Below are 26,145 nucleotides of genomic sequence, written 5' to 3'. Positions count from 1 at the left end.
ACTTTGTACAATATTTATTTACCCCTCCCCCCAGCTCCTCCCAGACCCACCCACACCTTCCTTAGAACTCACAGTGATCCTCCTGTCTTGAGTTTCAAGGCAAAAGCCTGGAGCCACCACTCCCAACAATCTCTTCCGGTTTCCTTCTCTCCTCTCCTCCATCCTTTTCTCAAGGATGCAGTCCAGGGTGGCCTCAGGTTCACGACTCCCTGTCTCCATCTCCTGAGTGCTGGTATTACGTGCATATGCCACCATGCCTGGCCTGTCCCTACACATTCCAGATCCAAGGGCCCCACTCTAACATTGAGACGTGGGTTCTTCATTCACTTGTCTCTTTTTGATTACATGTTTTGAAAAAGTTTTTAAAAATTTGGGTGGGTTTTAGAAAAGTTTCTGGTTGTAAAGAGGTTTGGGTTTTTTTAATTTTAATTTTAATAACACAATTTTTGAGAATAAGTGCTTATTCTATTAGCTTTTAACAAGTGCATCATTTCTGAGCATGCACATATAAATGCATATGTTCTTTAATTTTTTGAAATATTTACAAGATTTGAAAAGCATGATTTGTGTGTCTTTTTGCCCTGGTTAACATTATATATCTTTCCAAAATGAGCAGTAAACACAACTGATCATCACTTCCCTAAGACAGATGGATTTTTTTGAAAAGAATGTTATTAAAGAAAATATCTCTGCTGGGGTAAAGTTTTTTTTACAACCATTCCTTAATAAGTATTCTGTAAGTAAAGACATGACTACTTAAGAATGTTCATTAATAACACGACTTAGTAAAATCCTTTAACAATTCAGCCTCTTCAGGCGAAACCTTGATCTAACTTTTCCTCTTAGGCTGATACAGTGAGGAGTATACATCTTGCACTGTGGCATACAGCACTCTCAGAAACGGAAAACACATTAAGAATTTTAGCTTTAGAATCCAGAACTGGAGGCATAAATAAAGAGAAGGACATTAACTTTGGCTGTTTCCTTACACTGGCTGCCATGTGACCCCAGGCGGGCCTCCCACCTCTCTGGATCTCCATCCATCTGTCAATAAGACAGAGGTAATATTGTCTGCTCACATCAACCTCCCTGGACCATTATAGAGCATTAAGGAGCTAATACATTCAAAGGTACTTTGAGTTCTTTGTATAAAAGCTGGCATGTAAATTACAGACATTATAATTAATGTAATGTAAGAAAATAGCGACCCATACCACAGAGGGACAGGTTCATATGGATCACAGAAGACCTGTTACCATACCCATGGGTCAAGGACACTGTCTTATGGGATGAAACCCAATGCTGCCTCCTCATTTGATAAAGTGTTTGGCTTCAGTTTCTTTCCAAGGAACTTAACTTAATTCTACACCCAATCTAAACCACACTTTAATTTTGTCTTTATGGGAAAATGTACCTATACACCAATAATGAAATAACTCATTTCTAGAACAAGGACTCTTCAGCACAAAGGCAAGTAGATAATAAGCACGAACCAACTGTTACTTGGATTAAGCAAACACTCATATCTGGCATTATTATGGACAGGAATACAAGATGCATGGTTGCCACTGGATAGACTATGGAGTCAACTCATGAGAACCTGATGAAGTACTAGATTTACAGACCATGAGAAAAAGACCCAGACTGACAAGATAACTCGGTCGATAGATTACCTGCAACCTATGTTAGTATTCACTGTCCATCTGATATTATCTGGAATCACGTGGGAAGGGAACCTCAATAGGGGCCGTGTGGATTAGTGCCTGTGTGTCAGGCTGTGGAGGGCTGTCTTGGTTAGTGGGAAGACCATTCCCTCAGCAGAGGATTCTGGATTGTGTAAGAGTTAAACAGCAAGTGAAGGCCTGCACTCGGTGATCCATTGCTCTCTGCTGTGAACTGTGGGTGTGATCTGTCTAGCTGCTTCAAGTTCCTCACACTGTGACTCTCCCACCTTGATGGGCTGTACCCCGGAAGGATGAGCCAAAGGTTCGGCGAGATGCTGCCTCAGTGAGAAGTGCTAAGGCACTCAGGGTCAGCTTCAGACCTCTCCAAGTGTGTGCGCGCACACACACGTCAACACGCAGCCACATATTCCAACACATGCACAAAGACACAGGAGGATGGGTGTGTGTGTGTGTGTGTGTGTGTGTGTGTGTGTGTGTGTGTGTGTGTTAGAGAGAGAGAGAGAAATCCTAAATTGCTTGAAATAGTCTATTTAACAAATTATAGTTCTAGAAGGGTAACTAGCAAAACAAAATGTGACTCAAAAATTGAAAAGGCAAGCTGTGACAGACACTGTATTTGAGAGTAAGAAATGTTCTGGGCATCACTTCCCATGTAAGGACTAGGGAAGCCAGGCTTTGGAACTCTGGCCCAGGTACCTCTGGAAACCACAGGGAAAACCACTGTGTCCCATCTTACAACTGTGTCCCTTTACTTTTCTATTAGGTCTAACTAGTTAGTGGCCATAAAGTGACTGAGTTTGGCCATCCATTCATCTAAGGCTCTTCTCTTTGGGATGTGCCCGGTGTTTACCTCGTCAACAGATCTTACAGTGCTGCTTTTTGTTCAAAATGGCAGATTCCAAACTGCTCAGTTTACCAATTCCACTTCCAAAAATTTTTAGCTATTTAAAAATGACCAAAAGCCTTAAATAATCAAGTCATGCTCAAATGTATGACATCTCTAAACATGAGCTGAACCCTGTCCCTGACAGCCTGGCTGAAGGCTGCTGTGCTAGAGTTGCAAGGTTCATTCTAAAAGGAGGAAAGGGGAGAGCATGTGACAAGAGTAGGAAAGAGGAACGACAGAGAGCTGACGGGAGACACATACTGTTGGCCTCCATTCCCTTGTCCCTATGCCTTCCCAAGGAACAAGAAAGATGTAGCAATAGGGTAGGAAGGATATAGGGCATATGTTGCAAACATCGCAGTGGCAGATGACTTTCATCACCACCCTCTACTCCTGCTTGTTAGTTTGTCTGTCAACTTGACACAGCTGGGGACATCTCAGAAGAGGGAACTTCAATTGAGAAAACAGCTCCATCAGATTGGCCTGTAGGTGAGTGTCTGATGTTGGAGGGCCCAGCCCACCGTGGGTGGTTCCATCCTATTAGAAGGTGGCTCTAGGCTGTACAAAAGAGTAGGTAGAGCACGGAGAGCAAGACAATTAAGCAGTCCTCCTTCATGGCCTCCGTATCAGTTCCTGCCTCTAGGTTCTTGCCCTGACCGCCCTAAGCAATGGACCGTGACGCCGAAGTATAAGCCAATAAACCCTGTCCTCAATTGCGCTTGGTCAGGATGTTTCATCACGGAAGTAGAAAGAAAACCTCAACGTGCTGGGTGTGCTTTATCATATTCCATCTCGTAACAACCCTCGCGCTCAGCCTTGCTAACTACGAATAGTTCTCCTTTAACAGATGAATGGATTGGAGATCACATGATTAACACAGTGAAAGCAGAATTTAAATAGGGCAGAATACACTCAGTACTAGTCATACTGTTCTTGATAGCACACAGTTTCTTTATATGACGAGACATATATGTCCACATGCCACAGCACAGCATGTACAGCCTCCGTTCAGAGTGATAACTTGTAGGTTATGGGATGCACTATCGATCTCAATTTCTTTCTTTATCATTCCTTTTTACCTTTTAAAAACAAGGACCACTTAAGCTTTCGGAATTCGAACCAAAGAGAGCGTGTAGTCACTTTCCAAAAGGGTTAAAATTTTCTCCCAGTAAGAACACTCAAAAATATGTGACAAAGATCCTCAAATACTACCAAGAATATTAAAAAGACATAGTAGTCTTCACAGGGGACATTTGGTAACATATAATACATTCTTCTTGACAATATATGTCATTTAAAGGAACCATTCTCCTTCTAGGAATAAACCCTACAAATGTAATTAATGATGTTTACATAGACAGAGCAAGAAGGATGCTCACCAGGACAGTGCCCCTGATAATGAAAGATGGGAACGCTTGAGGTGTCCAGTGGTACAGACAGAGCTAATAAATGAGATAGCGCACTCACACAGCAGAGGGCCGCACTGACGGAGGCAAGGCATGACAGGCTACATTCTTAAAGTTGCAAATTAACATGTACAGCTACTATGTGTTATTAGCATGTAACTGTTAAGTGTTGCTTTTTTTTAAATTGACATTAAAGTCCTCAGAGAGTGTAGAGGTCTTGTTACTAGGTTCTTCAACACAGAAATGAAAGTAGAAACATTTTCAAGATGGTGTCTGCCAAAATCTAATTCCTCTGGCAATAGGACTGCAGAGAAATGCATATTTTCAACTTTGTGCATGTTCACATATTTGGACTTCTATAATTAACATGCGTGTATCTTACAATTAAAGTATTCTTTGGGGGGACATATTTAGGGCATCTAGATTGACGTTTAAGTTGCTCATGATAGGTTGTTAAGAAACAGCTACGAGAGAGCATTGCTGCTTTCTGTGAAAATTGAGTGTGTGTGTGTGTGTGTGTGTGTGTGTGTAGAAGGAGAGCATTCCACAAGGATGCATATTAAAATTCATGTGGTTACTCCTATCTCTCCACAGGTATTTTGCTTCCTTCCTACCACAATCTGTTTTCTCTACTACAAGTATGAACAGACACGAGAATTTTCCTGTTGTACCAACGGCAAGATCACAGGAAAGGAAACACTGTCTTCAGAATGGAGCAAAATTGATTTATGTGTACACTGATTACAGTCACACAGTTAAAATCATCTTTCACACGATGCTCCCTAAAAAAGAGAACATTTCCAAGACGGTCCTGAAAGCATTTGAAGTCTCCCTCTTGGCCCCAAAGAAACTGAAGCTCAGAGGTACTCAGTGAAAATCCAAACCAAAGAGAAGCCATGTTTAGTTAGGAGCTCATGGTCCTGGGGCTATGGTCAAGAAGCATTCTGATGGACTCAATTATTATGCGTGAACTTGCAGCCATAGGAATGGACCACAAACCCTTTGTATTCCCAATTCATTGTGTTGGAAGGCGAACACCAGCAGAAGCAAACGCCTCTCAAGTGCCTCTGCACAGCGTGCCAATCACTAGCACTAAGGCGCTGGCTGCTAAGAAAGGTTTTAGGAGAAAAGGAAGAGGAAGAAAGGAAGAGAAAGGCTGGAAGCTCTATTTATTATGCAATTTTAATGTTTGGACCAAACTACAAGATGAAAAACATCTTACACTTCTTGTTCACTAATTGAGAGATTCAACAAACAGCTGTGTACATCGGGTGTTTGAAGAGCCCTCGTTAGGCACACACCATTGTCCAGCAGAGTGAAACACAGGCAAAGGATTCTGTTCGAAGCACAGTGCAGAGGTCTGGCCACTGTGTTAAGGAAAGCAACTAGGCGACCGTCGAGGGGCATGAGTGAGCGTTTTTAAAATGGTTATTCTGTGAATAGGCGGGAACAGGGTTTACAAATGGAAAGAGATGGGAAGGGGTCTGATGCGTCTGAGAGGCGGGAAGAAGCTCACTGGCTCACTGTTATGAGTCACTGAAAGCTGACTGTGAGGATAGGCATTAGTAATTAAGTAAGAACCCCCAAAGACCATTGCGTTGGTACAGAGTCTGTCAGCGGGTACATGGAAACCAAGAAGAGGCCTGCCTGATATATTCTGAAAACAAGAAACCAGCACAGAGGAAACCCACTAAACAGTGGTGAGTGTCAATAAACAGGCACTGGTGGGGAGAAGACATGGCCGACGGCAACGTGAAAAGACACCTCATAAAATGTGCCTCCAGGGAAGGTGGCATTAGAAGCCACTGATGTTCAGAATTTAAGAAAAAGCAATAAAAATAATCACATTTTAACTGACAGCTACTTTGTCCTTAACAAGTTTAACCCAAAGCTCTGACTGGGATCCATTTTTTGCCAAGGTGAAAAAGGAAATGTTGTGTTTTGGGGGAGCAGGTTCCAGCTCAGCTAAGCAGTACCTGCCTGCTCTTGACATCACTTCTGGGATACAATACAGATGGGGCTATATTATTTAACTGTCACTCTTTTTGAAACTGGGGGATAAAGATGTATGCGTGTCTCATTCCCACAATTCTACATTCAGTCCCTGGCCCTAGAAACCTCTTGTTCCCTAGAGGACAGCAGCTAGGTAGAGTGAGGGGCAGATTGTTTATGTAAGGACAGCAGACTGGGGACAGGGGTTGACAGCAGACTGGACACTGGAGTCTGATGGATCTCAAATCAAAGCCTAAGGTCACTTCCTAGTTGTATGTACTCAACTGATTAATGATACTTTAGTTCTTACTACTAACAAGTCGTCTGGGGGATTGCATGGAATGTGTATGAAATGGAGGCTTGGTCCCCATGAAGAAGATGTGGTGGTGTACCCACTCTGCCCTGACACTTCTGACCTCTAGTTCCAACTTGGCCATTTACTGAGTGAGACCCACAGCAATTCATTTGGCTTCTATTTATAATGAATGAGGGGCAAGCATCTAAGGGTTCTTGCAGTTTGAATTCTCTGCAGAGAGGGAGGTCTCATTCCAAACTCTGTCTCACTCCCTTGAGTCAGCCACTTTGAGCTGCTGCACCTTGAAGCCTACCTAGACTAAAGACTCTTGTAGCCTCCTCTGCAGTAATTGTGGATAGCTATCTTCGTTTCTTTCTGCTGTACTAAAATACTCTGGCAAAGGCAACCTAAGGGAGAGGGGCTTCTTCTGCCTTACCAAGGAGAGGTGCAGTCCATCACAAAGGGGAAGTGAGGGGCAGGTTAGTCCCAGTGAGCCTGCAATCAGGAAGCAGAGTGCAACCGCCAATGGATGCCCTCTGCTTTCTGTTCCCTTTCTCTGTCCCTCATCAATTAAGGTAATCAGGATAACCCATAGAGGCATGCCCAGAGACATGGCTCCCAGGGGACTCTGGATTGCAGACAAGTAAGAACACTGACTGTCACACTGTCACACACCAGGATGGTGTATGCACTGCATCACACAGGACACTCTCTGGCTAGTTATGTCAACTTGACACACAAGCTAGAGGAACACTCACTTGAGAAAATGTCTCCATAAGATCTTGCTGGAGAGCATTTTCTTAACTAGTGATTGACAGCAGAGAGCCTGCCCCCCATTGGGGGCTGTGCTATCCCTGGACTGGTAGTCCTCAGTTCTGTAAGAAAGCAGGCTGAAGAAGCCAGTAAGCAGCACCACTTCAAGGCGTCTGCATTGGCTCCTGCCTCCAGGATCCTGTCCTGTTTGACCTCCTGTCCTGACTTCCTTCAGGGATGAACAACGATTTGGAGGTGAAAGCCAAATAAACCGTTTCCTCCCCAGCTTGCTTTAGGTCATGGTGTTTGATCAGAGCAATAGGAACCCTAACTAGAATACTTCACAACAACCATGAGGCAATATTTTCATTATTGCCCATTTTACCAAAAAGGGGTCCCAAGACTCATCCAAAAGGTTAAACAATATATATATATATATATATATATATTATAACAGTAAATATAAAAGAAGGTGTCTCAACTGCTTTATAACATCAAGATACTATCCCTCCTTTCTATGCTCAGACTATTACTAGCTTCAGCTCGATCTTGTGGACTATGGTAGCCTGTCTCTCATCAATTATCCCATATTAATAACTCTCTGCATTACACCTGCCCTGTGGCATATGGACATACTAATGAGGGCCTGCCACTTCCGAATCAACCATGAGCTCATTAGGGAGCCTCGTGCCTTGTGGCTAATGGGTCAGGGTGAGAGTGAAGATGAGCCGAACTGAAAACCATCTTTCAAATATGTGCAGGATTAGCACCTGGCCAAACAGCTACTCAACTTCCAAGTGAAGCTGCTGCTGAAATTCTCCCACGTTCATACTCACAAGCAAATTTAGGTCACACTTTACAGTCACACTGCCCCACGTTTGCCCAATGAGTAGATTGGGTAGACCAGTTAGCCCCTCTGGAGCTTTATTTATTCTTACATTGATTGATTGATTGATTGATTGATTGATTGATTGATTGATTATGTGTGTACATGCTTGCACCAGGGCGGATGTGTGAAAATCAGGTGACAACTTAACTCTCTCCTTCTACCACATGGGATCTAAAAATAGAACTGAGGTCACCACACTTGGTGGCAAAGTGGCCTCACCTGCTAAGTCATCTCACTAGCTCCTTTGAATTTTCTTACGACTAAATGACCTTGGAGAAAGCTATCTGTAAAAAAGCTATCTGAACCAGATTAACCCAATTTAGAGAAATAGAGCATGAGAGGAGGCAATGGTGTTTGCAAAGAAGAGGATAGCAGAGAGGAAAGATAAAGATCAGTCAGAGGTGACTGGACTTGTATGACCCAAGCTGCTGAGAGTGGAGCGCACTATCGCAGCAGAGGCCCTAGTCTGACCCTGACTCCTATCTATGCAGAAAGGGCTGGAAGCGCCCTTTCCAGAGGAGAGGTTCCTGCCAAAGCCAAGTGGTACAGTAATCACACACCATCTCTCACCCTCTGAGCACCCTGAGTTGCCCTGGTAACCATGAGCTATTCTCAGCCTTCTCTATGGGAACCCAGCTTCTCTACCCATTTCCCATGGGCTCCCATTGGTCTCTTGTTCTACACCCCTTACTGAGCCCTCTTCCTTCTGCCTCACTAGATGGGGTGGGGGCTGGGGGAACGAGAGGGAAAAGGGTCCGATGTACAGCTGGGCTTCAGCTTTTTATTTCCTTATCATTTTATTTCCTTAGTTACGGCACATTTCCATTTATGGCACACTTTCCCTTATAAAATCTCCAAGTGTTTACTTCTAATCTACTAAATAATCCCTCTGACCTCTTCTTGTTTTCACCCTTTAAATATCTGTTGATGGTTCACTCACCACATTCCCCATTCCATTATTAATGGCCCACAAAACTCACTCCCAGCAATCATTTACTGATTAATCTGCACAGCAATCCAGAAAGACAGGTAGTATTAATCCTTAGTTCTGCAGAGGGAAACCAAGGGGAAAAGAGGTGAACTCAGACACCCAAGGTCAGTAGCTCCACGAGATTAGAACCAGGACCTCACTTGTCTGTGTTCTGAGAACACCTCCCTGAAGCTCTGCCCTTCCTGGAGAAAACAAAATAAAACGTGCTTAATGCAGCTCCTTAATGTCTATGCAAACTTAGTTCTTACTCCAATAAACTCATTGATAAAGGGTGACTAAAATAGGGACTACAAGCCTGTAATTCACCCTTCGGTGAATTTAAGACCTCTGGTCTTCTTGGACACTGCATTCACACACACACACACACACACACACACACACACACACACACACACACACACTCACACACTCACACACACACACACACACACACACACACGAATTGCCTTTGACATGAAAGGATGATTAAAACAAAGAGATAATACTTGAAAGAGAAGTTTGCCAAGGCAGAAGAAAAAGTGAAAAAAATGTTTGATTACACCCAACTCTGTCACAAGGAGACTAAAAACATCACTTAACTTCTTTGCATCTCTGTCATCTCTAAAAATGAGGTAAGTCTGCTAAATGACTTCTAAAATATCTGTCTGGTGTAAGTAAGACTGAGCACCTACTGAAAGGGCAGAAGATTTAAAAGCTCCCGCATCAGTGCCAAGATCACTATAGACTGGAGCATCCTTCACCACTAATGAAACCCGGCTACCACTGGAAAGCTTGATGCTTGCCAGTAAGCAGGAGAATCAAGAGAACGGTAGAGCTCTGGACAGGGACTTTATCTCCTAAGCAGTCTTTGACCATGAGAGATAAGTCAGCAGAAACAAAAGACATAAACCTCAGAAAACACACATTTCAATTCCCACTGCCAAAGGACTTGTTGTTATCTATTTAAATGTTTGTTTTTAAATATATGTCTTACCAAATAAAAGTACAGCCAATATGTTAGGCTGCCACTAAAAGGGATAAATATGGAAAGCACACAAAAATGTTTAGTCTTACCAACAAATAAAAGTAGCCAAGAGTGATGGAGATTTGTACTCTGGTGACAATTATGTACAGGTTGACAAACATGCAAGAACACATGAGAGAGCAAAATCGTTCACAGTAAAACTTAGTGTATATTTTTAACGCATTTTAAACATTTTAATGAACATGATTGTCAATTAACACACATCTTCTATCATCTCTAATCAACAACTTAAAACTTTCCCATACCACCTTTAGTTTGATTTAAAACAAACAAAAAACAAACAAAAAAACCGTGGTTTCTGCCTAAATTTCCTGAGTAATTTTCATTGGCTCACATAACACTCATGACTTTATTCTTCCTGAATGAAATTTTGCTCATATCATACAATTCTTTTGTGACTTCAGAAATGCCTTACCCTTTTTTGTTTCTTATTTTATTTATAGTTTTTATTTCCTTTATGATGTCGGGACTGACCTCGGCAGTTTGCAGGCGAATGAATGGGTGGTAGGCATGTATTCTGCCACTGAGCTGCAACCCAGCCTGAAGGCACTCGGCCCAAACTGACGTGAATAATGCCAGGATGGCCTTGCAATGCTAATACCTGGCAGCTGCCCTCCCAGGACCCAGTGTTTTTGCTGAATTACAGGACCATTGATTGGGTAGTCAGGTCTGTCCTGCCCCGCCCCCTCTTCCTCCCCAGTCCCTCCACCCCAGGTTCAGGAAAATCTGATGAATTTTATGTCAGGACAGCTGATGTCTGGGGAGGCCTGGACATTATGCAGGTCCCTGGGGAAAGCTGCTTCTAGGCAGTACAGAGTTAAGAAGGAACTGTGCTTCCTAGAGGGATTTTCACACCCTCTCTGTTATTTAGAAGCATTCTCTTACCTCTACGTATTTGTCACAGTTGCTAATGATACCTTGCAAAGACTAGAGCCAATGAATTAAAAATATGATTCTAGGCCTTGTGTGCGCCAATGAATGTCCTCATTAAAGCAGGAGGAGGGAGATGAGATTGGTTTCAAAGCTTCGGAGCTCTTTGCCCCAGAGCCGCTAAGGCCAGACACTGAAAGGATGCACAGTAAAATTAAATATCTAAAAATTCATCTTTAATTAACAAAATTGGATTAAAGCTAGACACCACAGCATATCATACAAGAAATGGCTGAGCCGGCTTCCAAGTGCTCTAATTCAATTAGGACGCAGTGAGTGTCACTCAGACCGGGAAAGGTTAATTGGGGCCGCCAGAACGCAATCATTCCTTACCTAACCAGTCATTAAACTTCTTAACCTCTGAGGGCAGTCCCAGCTCGGTGAAATCGCCTGTGTGGAGAAGGATGTCCCCATAAGGCATCTGGATACCATCTGTTCTGGAGTGTGTGTCTGAGATGCAGACAAACCGCGTGTGGCCCGCTGGTTTTGGAGTGTCATATGGGATGGGGTCGACCCTAAAGTAGACATAACAGATCCCGTAACAGTTAAACATGTTAGAACCCTCGTAATAGTCATCACACATACACATAGACTGTCATCATGCACACACCCAACAGTCTAACGCAAGGACAAAAGAGCCCAAGGTAAAAAGGGACACCTGGGGAATATGAGGAAGACAGCATCCTTCATTTACAGTCCCACTAGGAAAATTCAAAATGTGTCACTTACCTGGTAGGAAAATTAAAAGGCAAGAGTCGGAAAAAGCCCAAGAAACTGATAGTGATTAATACTGAAGTGTCGGGATACTGAGCCCCAACTAAGGAAGTAAAATTATGCCCTTTCTCTCTCATCATGTGTCCATGGATCCTGCTACTCATTAGGAAGCGGATATCTCATTAATTCCTTCTTAAACATGCAGAGCTTAAGCAAAGAGCTAATTCGCAGAGAGCGACCTGCACATGCTTGTCCGGCTGAGGTGCAGGGACAGCACTTACACTCAGCTCCCTTCCACACTCAGTCAACACCCATTTCTTCGGATTTCTGCCATGAGGTTCACTGATCAAGTTTTGGGGAGGCAAAGGAATGCCACGTAACATTTTTTTTAAGAGATGCATCGAAGAAGAGCTTTGTCAAGTTCATCTTTACCCTGAGGAATTACTTCTAGTCTAGGTTACACCTCAGGTTAGATGACCAGATACACCTTGGGCAAAGATTCTCTTTACTCTGAGCAGTATGTTTCCAAATGGGTCTGTTTATACCTCTGTGTGCATTAATACATGTATAGTTTCAGAGACCTAAGCACTGTGAAATTACACGAGGGCCATAAGAACCAAAAGGCAAAGTGATCAACCCAAAGCCAAGAAAATGAAAGGGAACATTTTCGTTTAATTGAGTGTAACAAAGTGTGCTAAATAAACTTGGTAAAGAAATGCAAATCTGACTCTTGGAGCATACAGTTTTAATTATTTAAGAGGTTTGTCCTCAGTTAAGGGCGGTTTAACTGTATCAACTCTCCACCAACAGCTTCCTTTAATGCCTCTGTAGGCATGTGCGCTTCTTGTTGGATGACAGAGGAGAAGCAGCAGCCATAAACACAAAGAGGTCACCAGAGAAGCAACTAGGCAATGTGGAGGTTGGAGTGTAAAACATTAAATAAGAACAGTATTTTCTATCACAGCCTAACCCTTGATAGTTGGCAAGCATCCGAGAACACAGGGAAACACATGCAAACTTCTGGTGCAGAATGTCTCTACTGGGTTTATTTAATTTCTTTCTTTCTCTGTCTTTTTAAAGAAACAATCTTTTTAACAAGGTAATTGCAGTAACAAAATAAAGACATTCATATGCAGTCTAGATAGTCCTTGAATTTCTTCCACGTGAGCTTAATCTTTTCATCTTTGTCTAAGAAGTAAAGTAAAGAAGAAGGAAGGAGAATGGAGAGGAGTGAGAAAGCGTCGGGAGCTAGGATACAGTTATTGAAGTCAATCTATTCGAAACCTCCAAATAAAGTTTAACTTGTTCAAAACACATCCATGGATTTTTCCTGTAAAGGCTATGAATGAGTGTGCTGTTACCATGGAGAAAGTTTAGTAACCCACTGATCTCATCAGTAGCCGATGAGCCCCTTTTATTTATTCAACAATGCTTTTTCTTTAACATAGGAAATTATTCAGTCTTTCTTTCGATCCCTGGAAAATCTTACGCTCAACCTCAGTTGTTCCCATCCTACAACATCTCCTGTCTTCTGAAAGCAATTTCCCCAGAGAATGGGTGAATGTTCCCCTCTGCAGCTGACTGTCACCCTCTAAAAGTGGCAGGTATGGCCCTTAGAAAATTCAGCTACTCACTCTAATGGGACTACTGCATTCAGACCCAAGTGACAGGCATTTGAAGGAGATTTTATTATTGGATCATTAAAAATAAGAACAAGTTAAATGTTGTGAGTATTCACAGGTGTGTGTGTGTGTGTGTGTGTGTGTGTGTGTGTGTGTGCAAGCATGCATGTGCACATATCTTTATTTTCCAGTGTTTATCTAACCGATACAGCACATAAACAAGGTCCTACTCTGCAATTCTGCCAAGATACATGTAAGGTTACTGCATCAAAATACTTGGAAGTCCACTGAAATATATCATAGGGTTGTCAAAGCCATCATTTTGAATTAGGTAGACAGAAAGTAGCACAGACCCCTTTGGTCTATAATTCCACAAACATGACAGGAGCCGATCAACACACTGTACAGAACATTTCCGTATCTTGACTTCACGCTGAACAGTGAACTTTGTGAAACCATGGGAAATGCCACTCAGACTTTGACTTCTGTCTGCACCCTCTCACATCCTCCAGAGAAACATGATCATGTTCAGAATTAATGCATGAAGTCCAACGTAACAGAAATGAGGATGGGGACAAGAAAAAGAGAGAGAAGCTGGCTTACCTTTGCTTTGAGTCAGAATGAGCTGAAGAGACCAAATCAGACAGCGAGACACGCAGGGACAAGTGTCACTCACGGGCTCTGCCAGCATGACGTTACCAAAGAGAAATGGCACATTTGGGAGATACATGGAAGAATGATTGAAGAGAGGAGTTGAGGATAGTGGGGAGGACTAAAAAAAGCAAACTGAATACACACACTGGGACCTTGGGCGGTGAGGTCCTTTCTTACAACGTAAAAGGTCAAAGCAGGAGATGGCTGCAGAAGATAAGACAGGCCATCCCAGAGCCACAACCTAGGACATCTTGATAAACATCACCCGGGAATCCAAGTACGAAGACATCTCCACACACAGACTCCAAAATCGACAATAAGATGTCTGGGTCACTAGGTAAGTTTCAGCAGAAATAATTAAAGTTGAGGTAACCCTGTGGGAAGCTAGTACTTCCAAACTGGGCATCTGATAAGTACCTTCTTCCTAAGGCAAGTCAAGACACCCGGATACTTCTGCTACAAAGAACATCCAAAGGGAACTCTGCTGGGAGGCAGATCTACCTGTTCACCTGTGGGAAGACTCACACTCCATTTCCCCTATACTCAGTATCAGTGCCACTTATGGTTCTTGCTACTGACTTCTCAGATGACCCAACGTTCTCCCCAGGGCATCATGTCAAGTATCCTAGGAAGAGAGTATTTTAGCATGGCCATTGAAGCCCCGGGGCCAGATTTAAACATCAGAATGAGATCTGCACATACTTCTGAGTGCTCCCAGGGGGAAACAAGAGGACATAGAGAGATGAGAAGAAAACACAGCAACATGAAATCCCAAAGCAGGGCAAAGTGTCAGGTTCAGTGCTTTACACAGTGAGGAAATCCCCTCTACCCTTTCCCGGCCTAGCTAACATACACTTCCATTGCAAAGTTTTCAGAGAAAGGGAGATTTCAAGCTTCTTCACTTCTCCCAGTCATTACCGTTACTGAAGTTGTACTAACCAGACAGTCCTGGTTCCATCTCGCCAAACAACAATAATTCCACCCGTAGATTTGTGGGTAGCTCTCGACATTTGCAGGGAGTAGTGGTTAGTGCACAGACTCCTAGCTGGCCAATGTGCTGAATACAGAAAACCCAGTGATCGACTGTAGATGGGACATCTCTGCCAGGCCCTCATCATCCAAGGCTCAGGGAACTTCGAGGTAGAGGGAGCTTGAAGAATTTTAAGGTAGAGGGAGCTTGAAGAATTTTAGGCTTTAAGATAGCGAGGAGAGCTGTGAAAAGCTGAGTTCTGGACGTAATGTGACTGCTCCACACACCACCCCATAGCAGCTATGGTTAGCCCCACAAGGCCTGTCTAAAATCAAACCAGTTAAATTCCAGCATGGACGGCAGGGGCCACACCCAGCTGGAGGAGCTTCTGGCAATCAATGGCTGCTAAAGAAGGAAGGAGTCACCCTCCTTTGAAGCTGTGGCCACTGGTAGACTGCTCATGCCTCAGTGAATGACCAGATGCCCATGTGCATATGGGCAGCACCAACTGAGTTGGGAAGGTTATTAACAAACAGAAGAGAAAAGGAAGGGAGCGAGCCAGAAGGGGAGGAGTGAAGGCACGAGAGAAGTAGTGTGCACAGACGCAAACAATATTCATGGTATAAATGTTTGGAATGTTCAAAGAATAAAACAATATTTGGTCCCCCCCCAAAAATGATTTTAGCCCCGATTCTGCATCTCTAGGGAAAGTAAACATGGTCCAGGGATCCTATTGAATTGCAATTCTGAGTCATTTGCTTTGGGCTTAAGTTTCTTAATTCCTTTGAGCTTTGTTTCTTCCCATCGATAAAATGAGAATAACAATGCCTAATTTGCTATGCTGCTGTGAAAATATAAACTGTCAAGCCCAGGGTCTGCACAAAGCACATGCTCTGAAAATGGGAACAGAATAGCAAGAGTCAAGTAAATGTGGTCACAGAGCCAGGCTACACTCAGAACTCAGAATCCCAGTTCACAGGTATGAAAGTGTGTGTCAACTGACTGTCATCATGTCAAGGTCCCTGAGATGAGTGACTTCAGAGAGAGAAAGGTTTCCTTTGACTCACGACTGCAGGGGTTTCCACGTCATAGTCACTTGGTTCTGTGGCTTTGGGCTTGTGTTAAGGCCAGAGATCATGGCAGGGAGTGTGTGGAGGACCACAGCTGCTCTCACCATGTGGCTAATGATGACAGAGAGAAGAGGCCACGTCCCACTACTTCAGGGCTATGCCTCCCATGGCCTCTCTTCCTTCCACTAGGCTGCATCTTCTACAGACTGCACCACTTCTCAAAGGCAACCACAGACCAGCAACCTAATGTTAGCAAAGAAAATGGCCTCTGGGACATTTCAAATTCAAACCATGCATGGTGGAAGCTATGTCGCTTAAGCTGGCTTCTTCACCTAGAAAAAAAAAGGGGGATATGATAGTGCCTCTTACCACACATATGTGTACATATGCACACAGTACACACATACACATGAAAATAAAAAGGACATCTCCCACACACAATAGATAGCACAATGAAGAACATAGAGCCCACTCTATGAAAGCTTATCTCCTGCCATCTTTTTTGGTCCTCATTCCGCATTCTGAAATAGTAAGAGAGTAAGAATCCAGTCCGCTTTCCACACAACAGCTATCCAAATATTTGAAAAAGTCTTCTGTTATCTGTAATCTTTACTCTGGTTGAGTGGCCAGTTTATCCAGTTTTCCTGTGTGTGCCAGGGAACCTAGTGACCTCAGAACCCCGGGAGCCTAGCCTAGGCATGAAGGCATTGCTAGTTGGAACCTCTCTGTTTATAGTGTCAGGATTCATGCTCTGTGTGAGTTGACGGGACAGTGAGCCATTCACGAAAGACAAGCACTTATCTAGGCCATGGAGAGGGAAAGCCAGGTGATCATCATCTCAAACTCATTTTCAATTAATTCTCCATTTTGTTTTGTCTTGTTTTATATGTATGTTTTGTGTTTGTATATGTGTGTAAGCTACGTGTCTTTCTGGTGATCACTGAGGCTGGAAAAGAGTCAAATCCCCAGGAGCTGGTTGTGAGCCACTCTGTGGGAGCTGGGAACAGAACCTCAGTCCTCTACAGGAGCAGCAGACGCTCTTAGCCACTAAGAGTCTCTCCAGTCTCTAAACCTGTTTTGTGCCAATCTCAAATGTTAATTGTGAAGCTTAACCAAATGCTGCACATTTAAACAAATGCACTATTCCATTATTTACTACTGACATTTGGTGTTTTTTTTAGCAGCCTTCCCCCAAATACCATAATACCACTGCTACTACTAGACAGTCCTCTAGCTACGTGTTTTTCCTCTACACAGAATTGGAAGTTTCACTGATAAGTCTTTAGGAAGAGCTTACCATGTGGTATGGATTTATTCTTTACACCATGAGCAATGAAACCCTTGTGTTGTGTATACAACTAGCCTCCCATCGGTGTGAACGTGAGGTATGACCCGTATCAAGTACTTTTAACAGGATCTCAATGCACTTATTGCCGCCTGTTCCATCTAACCCTACCACGTCACGCTTATGCAACGCGCTGATTTTATCTGCAAAAGCCTTCCAACGTGACATTCAAGTTTTCATTTTTAACGTACAATATTTCACGTAGCATGAAAGTCAAAATTGCACGTGTGCTGCTATAGCATTAGAATTAGACATTCTGTTTGATGAAGACAAACGGAAAACCTGCAAGCACAACAAGAAAATAAAAAAAATAAGGGATGGGGATGGGGCTGGGGCGATGGCTCAGCATTTAAGAGGACCTGGGGTTCAGTTTCCAGGACCTGCATGGCAGCTCACGGTTGCCTGTAACTGTAGTTTCCAGGGGATCCAGATGTCCTCTTCTGGCCTCCTTAGACACCAGGCATGCCCAGGGTGCCAGGATACGTATTCAGCAAAGCACCCGCACACATAAGAACAATTTAAAATAAAACGAAATAATAATAAGGGCGAGGCTAAGAATTACAGAGAGAAGCTCAGCTGGACTACGCCTGTATCTTTTGTAAGCATCTTCTTCACTTGCCTTCTTCACCTTACTGTTAATTTTTTAAAGGTCATAAAGTTCTCACATAGATTTACTTTTTAGTTTGTACCTGAAAAGTATTACCTATGATGTCATGTTTGTCATACTTTTCAATTATACATTAAAATAAATTAAGTTTTTAGTCCATAGTTTATCTGCTCAAACACATCTCCCCCAACACCAATAACAACTTATCTCACACTCTGGGAAACACTGATTGGTGTAAAGTGACTCACGCTCCCCTGAGGAACCAGGGCCGGAGCTAACATCCTGCTTGCAATCCCCTTCTCTTTTCATACACTTAGTTCTGCAAGTTTTCTGAACTTGAAGAAGATATAGTGATTTCAAAAGGATAAGCTGTGAGCCTGGGGACCCACATGGCAGAGGACAGAACAAACTCCTAAAACAAAGTCCTCTTCCCTCTTCCCTCTTCCCTCTTCCCTCTTCTCTCTCTCTCTCTCTCTCTCTCTCTCTCTCTCTCTCTCTCTCTCTCTCACACACACACACACACACACACACATAAATACAAAAATAAATAAATAAAATGTGAAGCACACAATAAGTAGATAGATACATGAAATGCAATAAAATTTTAATGATAAAATGCTAGTCCCCTAAACTGTCAGCCAGTAATATTTAAAGAGACCTTCAATCCTTATGCAAGTTACTGTCAAATTAAATCTCTCAAAATTTTAATGTGCATATTTTATAGTGCACCAAGGGAAGAAACAAAATAAGAGTTTGATTTTTTAAAATACTGCCGGAAACAGTGGCCTTCATTCTTAAAGATTTTTAAGTCACATGCACAAACTTTGTGGTTTTAAATGCAGGTTTCTGAAGAGGAGTTAATTCCCCTGATAAGCCTTAAAATGAGCTTGACCACAGAGTCCAGGGACGAGCGCTCTTACTCTGTGTCTCCTCTGAGTACTTGGGCAAGTCATGTCCTCCTGTTTTATGTACAGAAAGCAGGCCAACTCCAACAGATTCAGGGATCCAGAAAAACAATTCAGCATCTTCTTCCTCCCTCCCTCCCTTTCCTCCCTCTACCCTTCTCTGTCTCTGTTAAACAGGGTCTAATGTAGCCCAGGCTGACCTTGAATTTGTTAGGTAAGCAGAGTTCGTGTAGAATCTTGAACCTCCTTCTTCCTCCTCCCTAGTGCGAGGACTATGGGCAAGCACCATCATGTCTGGTTGCTAAGGTCTCGTAAAGGATCTTTCTTGTTTCAACTTCACATTTCTGCCTCCCTGAAATGTTAACTGCAGCCCAGGTTCACCCAAATAAGTCAGAACTAGTGAGACTCTGGAGAAGAGCAATAAAACGGCAACCTCAGTCTCCTGGCAGAGATTCTAGGAGTTTCTGCTCCAAGAGGAACAAAGGAACCAGGGTACTAGATATTACAGGAAACCAAAGGAGAGGACGTCCTAACTAAGGTGCTTCCAGAACGAAGCTGTTCTTTTTTTCCTGAAACTATGAGCAGACGAAGCTTTCCAGGTTTGGCCGCCACACCCCAGAACTGTCACAGAGCTGAAGGAGTGCACAGAGCAGAACACTCCAGGTGTATAAATACACCCCGGTTTGCGCCCTCCGTGCACTGTTCCCTGTAACCACTGAACCGCTGTATCCACTGTTCCATCACCAGCTAATTACAGCGAACAAAGCCCACTGCGTGAGCGCACGCCCCCTCTTTTTTCCTGAGGACAAAAGTGCAGTGCCGACGTTCAGTGAATATTAAGTGGCAACAATTTAAATCCGAGAGAGCTGCCCGAGATGCGAATTCACGGTCCTACAAGTGTGGTGACTTCGAGGTGTTAGCAGCCCATCAGCCTGGATACTGTATCAGCCTTGGAAGTCTCTCGGATTAGTTTTAAGTAACCCACTGGAAACACATTGTTCAGGGCTAAATGTCTACCTCTAATGTGACAGCCATACTGATTAGCTTAAAATTCTAGACAATGGTCCTATACTTGTGAAAGAGTGCATGACACTTTCCTGAGAGGTCATTCTTCCAGTCTGTCAGCTGGTCAGATAAGTCAGTCAACAATCATTTCTTGACCACATATTTGTGTGTGCTAGGAACTATGAAAGGTGCTCAAGAAGGCAGAACCATGCAGGGTGCTTAGGAGGCCAGAGAATCTTTAAGGATTCTGCAATAGTTTACACATTCTCAATTTTAAAAAGTATAGTATTGACAAGTATCTTGGTCATTTGGTTACCTCACAAGAACTTACTGAGCACCTTCTGTAGCCCATGGATTGCACTAGGTCTTGTGGAGGCAGCCACAAGAAGCAGTGAGATAGCCCCTGTGGCTTGTGAATGTAGGATTTGGGAAACCACACGCAAACATTACAGCGAAGGGCTTTTGTACTGTGTGGGGTAAAGTGGAACACGGGGCACTGCCCGTGTGTGGGGATAGGGGAGAGGGCATTTCAGTGGGCTCAGAACACAGGGCAAAGAGTGTGTCAATGTCAGGTGCACAGGAGTTGGGGGTGGAGGGTGGGATAGGGGTGGGAGAGGAGTTTCCTCCTTCCATCAGAAAGACAGAACCCCAAAATGGCCCACAGCTGGAATTTGACTTCAGATGAAAACATCCAACACTGAAAGTCAGGAAGAAATAAGGGTTATCCAGGGAGTAAGAGTAGTGTGGGGCTACTTAGCCTATTGGGGGAACTCATGAATAAGAAGATCTGGCTGGAAGAGTGTCCTCATGACAGTGAGAAGCAGAAGTTTTGAAGCCCAAGTAAGATTGGAGTAGCCAGAGAAAGCCCGATTATGAAGGTGGAGGGGCCTCATGCCTTCAGAGAGCTCTTAATTTTAGGAAAGCTGACATGGCTCCACACCGGGGAAGAGGCAAGAAGAGAAGAGTGAAAGAGGAAAGGTCAGCTCAGAAGAGAGTACAGAAGCCACAGACATACGGTGGTACAGCCAAGCTGGGTCAAAGGTGAGAACAGGGCTGAGAACATCACACACCAGCAGTGTCACGCTCACACACACCGTCAAGGAGCCTGTATATACAGCCAGCCAGCCAGTCTCCTGCAACAGGGGAGTGATGACAATGTAACCAGCGTCACGCTCACACACACCATCAAGGAGCCTGTATATACAGCCAGCCAGCCAGTCTCCTGCAACAGGGGAGTGATGACAATGTACACCAGCGTCACGCTCACATACACTGTCAAGGAGCCTGTATATACAGCCAGCCAGTCTTCTACAGCTCTGTCTCTTGGCCCTTTTGGCATTAACTGAATACAGAACACTGTCACAGTATCACCAGGACAGTGTTAATGAATGGTAGCAGTAGTATTTATTTACATGCCAGGCACTGGTACAGGATGCACTTGAGAGAACAACAACAACAACAACCACAAAAACCAACACCAAACATCAGGGCCACTAATAGTTATCGTTGCTTTCTTTTTCTAACTGATTACTTAATAGAGTCACAAAACTAGTCATGCATAAGGCAAAAAACTACAATTTTCACCCAAATATAGGAAATCATGTAAGTATGTTTCAAGATAAGCGAGCAGTTCGAAGACCTTTAGCAAGGCTCTAACGTTTAATTACTTTCCAAAATTAATCCAACATAATGATTTTTACATTTAATAGTTAGGTCTCTGGAAGCTGTTTTGAGATGATAAAGACTTTTAATCCTATATTTTTACCCCTTGCTGAAATGGCTAACTCACTGGTTAGTGGCAAAGCTTACATCCACCCACAGAACCCATGGAAGATTACCTTCTCCCCACACTGGGGGTGGGAAGGCTGCCAAGCTAGAGGTCTAGCAAGTGTATCCTTTCTCATGAGTGCTATGAGTGGCTGTACCCAAGTTATAAAGGAGGAGGGCTGTGGCCAGTAGCTAGTATTCTATAGAGAAGAGATTCCGTTGTAGGCCTGCCTGGAACCCCAGTGCTCAATTTTGTAATGAGAATTTTGGAATTTTGTTTTCTTTAAAAAAACATAGAAATATCATAGAATATGTTTTTGGTTTTTATCCCAGGTGTGTCGATATACGGTTGCCTCATGATTTGCCTAGTGCTCTAGCAACAGTGTGATTTTTTTTTTTTGGCCGGCTGCATATCGTTTCTGTGGTTGTGTGATGATTTGATTTCTGGGTCTATTCAGAGGGTACATAACTGCTAGGGCCCCAAGAGGAAGGGTGGGTAGTTGATAGGTTCTTAGCTGTTGACGGTTGTTGTTGGTCATTGTTAGTTATGGTTTGTTTAGTAGCTGTGCTCAAAGAAGAAACAAGAAGAAATTAGATATCCTGATGGCAAAGATCAAACTTGCTCCAAGAAACCAGATAGCCCTACTCAGCAGGAAGTGGTCTAATGATAATGTCACCCCCTAAGGAACTCTTTCCTTCCCTCTCTTTCCTTTTTTCTCTCTTATCTACTGTTAGGGGGCTGAAAGGGTGGGGGAAAAGGTGGACAAGGACAGAAGAAAGAAGAACCCACATAGTAGCAAAAGACAAGCCACACAAGTCACTTCTAACACTAACACAGGCAATGCCGGCTACAGTTTCTGTCAGCACTGCCCAAGCTTTGCTAGGTTTTCCAGTTGCAGGACACTGACAAGGCCTGCCAATAAGAATGCTGGGTATTCAATCTTCCCTACCCTTTGCAATAAGCCTCTCTTAGTCTAGTGGTGATACACCTTAGCCCATAGGCAAAATCCAGCCCAGTGCCTGGTTTTGTAACATTTATCTGGCAAACAATTGCATCCATTTGTTTAAATATTGTCTATGCCTGCTTTCAATATACCAGGGTGCAGTTTTATAGTTGCAGCAAATACCACGTGGCCTGTAGAGCCTAAAAGATTTACTATCTGGACCTTTAGAGGATAGGTTACGAACACGAATGCACCCACAGAAAAGCAAACACTCAAACAGCAGGGAGACCTGGTCAGGAATGTGCTGCCTTCTTCCTAGGGGAAAGGAAGCAGGGTCAGGGAGCTTAGGCAAGGGTGATTTTGAGGAAGGAGGCCATGCCCTTGGAGAGAGAAAGGAGGTAGAATCCTCGTGGCAAAGTTCACCCGCGGTTCCTCTCTCTAGTGAGAGCATTCAAATGTCTTTGGTTGATGAAACTTCTAGGAAGGACAAGAATGACAACCGGATCTCTCGGAAGAACCGTCTTTAGGCAGATAAGCAAACTCGGAGAAAACCTCGCCAGCATTTGCTCTTTCCCAAGTGACTCAGCATAAAACAGTCAGGATATCACATTTTGCAGTGACACAGCAGGGTTTGTTGTCTCCGGATTCCGTCACTCAACAGACCTTTGCTTATATTATTTTAAGATTTATTTTGGTTTTACTTTTGTATGTGTTTGGAGTTAGATTTGTCTATGTGCGTTCAAGTTCCCTGGATACGGACTTATGGATGGTTGTAAGCCCTAGATACGGACTTATGGATGGTTGTAAGCTGCCGTAGGGATGCCAGGAATCCATCCCAGTTGTTCTGGAAGAGCAGCAAGTGCTTCTAACCACTGAGCCACATCTCCAGGCAAGCAGACATCTTCTAAATAACAGCTTAAAGTGAGAGAGATAGCATCCCTGTTTGATGGTAATGAGGCCTAATTATCAGTGTTGCCTCTCTTCTGTGTCCGGTGCTCTCGTGCATATAACCTGTAATCTCCTGAAAACTTCAGGGACACCAGGTACTTGTGCACTTTTTTGTGTCCTCCAAACTTCACTGGTGGTCAGTCACTAATCTTGGAGGTCTGCATTGGGATCCTGGCCTGTCTAAACCCCTGTGCTTATGCTCTCTGCTGTAGTAGTGCCCTTTGGTGATGAGGAGGAAAATATAAAGCCTTAAAGAAGGCATCCCTTGAAGTCAATGCTCAAGCTTCTGGGAGTTATCTGACCTAGTAGAGACCTGCCTCAATTTTTGAGATACTCTAAAACTGTTCAATTGACAGAAAGCAATGAAAACAATTTTTGTATGTAAATGCAAATACGCTGCATCCAGGAGAGGGTCAATTGACTTCCTGTTCTAATTTTCTGTGTTCTTGCAAACTTGTTTAATATTTATTCCACAAGAGTCTGTATAATTTTCTCTCCTGCCCCCCACCCCACCACATCTATATAGAGAGGGTACTATACAGAGAGAGTAATCTATCATCGTGAATCTTGACTTTTCATTTAGGATTATATGCATAACATATATTTTATGCATGCTAAAAATCACACACGCACGCACACACGCACGCACACACGTATGTGGAGCAGAGAAAGAGCAAAGCGATTAATAGTTCACTACAGGTGATACTCAGGTCACAGAGAGGATCAAGAGCTGCTTGTACAACATGGCTCTACCCTTCCCTAACATAAGACCTTGAACAAGTGACTGATGTTGTCAAAGCCTCAGATCTTTCTCGTCTGTAAACTGGGGTGATGATCTTGTCTCTAAGGCTGAACAGAGACATAACTACTGCACTGGCTCCCCTCAATCTACCTACATTGAAAATGTAACCCAGCACAGCAGTGTTAGAGGTGGCACCTTGACTACTAATAGATGAACAACACTGTGATCCTTACAGTGATTCTTAACCTGAAGAGTGAGTTTATTCCAAAAGCAAGTTCCGACACCTTTTTCCACTCCCTGTCTCCTACCCTCCTGCTTTCTGCCTTGGGACAGTGCAAGCAAAAATGTCCTCACCAGACACTAAAACCTAGATCCTGGATCTGCCAATGAACAGAACTGAGAACAGGAAATGACCTGTCTGTCCTGTTCTGTCACAGCCCTTTGTTTGATCTATCATTACTGAGGTTATTTTCTTCCATGAGAAACATGAATGAAGCAGGTGACCTGGAAATGAGGAGGTTTGTACTACAGAAGGCTTGTTTTCTTTGACCTGCTCCGTGAAAAATCATAGTTTAGCATCAGAGAACCACAGTGATTTCTTTTTTCTTTTTTCTTTCTTTCTTTTTTTTTTTTTTTTGATATAAAAGAAACAATTTAAATTCAGAAGGGGAAAATGGGAAAGGGCGGGACAGGGAAGTCTTAAGTTCAAGTTCAGAGGCTGGTGATAATGGCTCAGCGGTTAAGGGCACTGACTGCTCTTCCAGAGGTCTGAGTTCAATTCCCAGCAACCACATGGTGGCTCACAACCATCTGTAATGGGATCTGATGCCCTCTTCTGGTGTGTCTTAAGAAAGTGACAGTGTGCTTATATAAATAAATAAATAAATCTTTAAAAAAAAAGTTCAAGTTCAGAAGGAAGCGTTTTCCCGAGGTCACATTTGCAAGGTGATTTTTCCTAAATTTGTTAAAGCCTGTATCTCTCTTTCCCAATTGCATTGAGACTACAAGAGCCCAGTAAGAACTATTATCTAAGTATCAAGTTTTACAAAATCTAGGCACTAATCATTACTACAATTAAGTCTGGTCACCCCACACAGTATCTTTAAGGAAAAAAGTGCATTTTTTTTAAAAATTTCAAACTCCATAAGCAACAAAAAACACACAAGTGAAGACTTCTAGAACCCAGCGTACAGATCAAATTTTATGCAAACAATAGAATTCATCAGCTAGCTTACATGTGCACACATGTATATATGCATACTCATTAAAACAGTACACAAGTCCCAAAAGACGCCTAGCCTTACTCTGGGGAAGATCTGCTTTCTTCCTGTGCCTGGACATATGTCATTTCTGCACTTTCTGGGTCTCATAGTTCGCATCCAACCCTTTCCTGTTCTCCTCCAAATCAGTCACTCCTTGGGATCCTTTGGCTATAGAAAGGAACCGCAGCTAGTCCTCGGTTCTGTGTCAACATTTGCTGAGGACTTACTAGATGGCCCTCACCCACCCCGTTCACATAACTCTAGCTGTGCTTATGTTTTCGCTCCTTTCTGCTCTTGTGTGAAGGCGAAGCTGCACGCTCCTCGTGTGTGCATTCTGACAAGCAGCTTATTGTCTCTATAGGCCTGCGAAGACTCAGGAATGCCGGCTATCTCTGCTAAAGCACTCACTGGTGGGCAAGATGAAAGAGGGCTCAGGTCAGTCTACCATTTATTTTATTTTATTTTTGCAGGAACATACCTTCCTTAAAAAAAAAAATAAAAGCCTGCTTTCCCCGGGTACTGCCTGTGCTGAAGTATCAGATATCATCAGAGCCACAGCTCTGGGTTCTGCCTTGTAATAGTTTCGAGCTCTCTTCCTTGTGAGGGGGTGAGCATGTGACCGCCGCCATCCATAAAGGCTGAAGTGAGTGTACTTAGCTAAAGGGCACGGCAATCATTTTTCTCTTCCACATGAGAAAGTTAGCCTTGCAAATTCTGCGGCTCACTGCTTGCTGTAAAT

General features: G+C 43.3%; 1 protein-coding gene across 9 annotated transcripts in view; it reads right to left on the bottom strand.

The window, feature by feature from the left end:
* Mpped2 (metallophosphoesterase domain containing 2) overlaps positions 1–26,145 on the bottom strand; it is a 175,688-nt gene that overhangs the window by 111,320 nt on the left and 38,223 nt on the right. For 7 of the 9 annotated variants that reach the window (NM_198778.3, XM_087653283.1, XM_087653285.1 and 4 more), the window contains 1 exon segment: positions 11,185–11,366. The exons of the other annotated variants lie outside the window; for them this stretch is intronic. In NM_198778.3, coding sequence (NP_942073.2) covers positions 11,185–11,366 — 182 coding nt within the window. 9 annotated transcript variants of the gene reach the window in all.

The sequence above is a fragment of the Rattus norvegicus genome, chromosome 3 (genome assembly GCF_021556685.1).
Source record: "Rattus norvegicus strain SHRSP/BbbUtx chromosome 3, alternate assembly SHRSP_T2T, whole genome shotgun sequence".
Lineage (NCBI taxonomy): Eukaryota > Metazoa > Chordata > Mammalia > Rodentia > Muridae > Rattus > Rattus norvegicus.
This window is presented reverse-complemented; position numbering and strand designations above follow the sequence as displayed.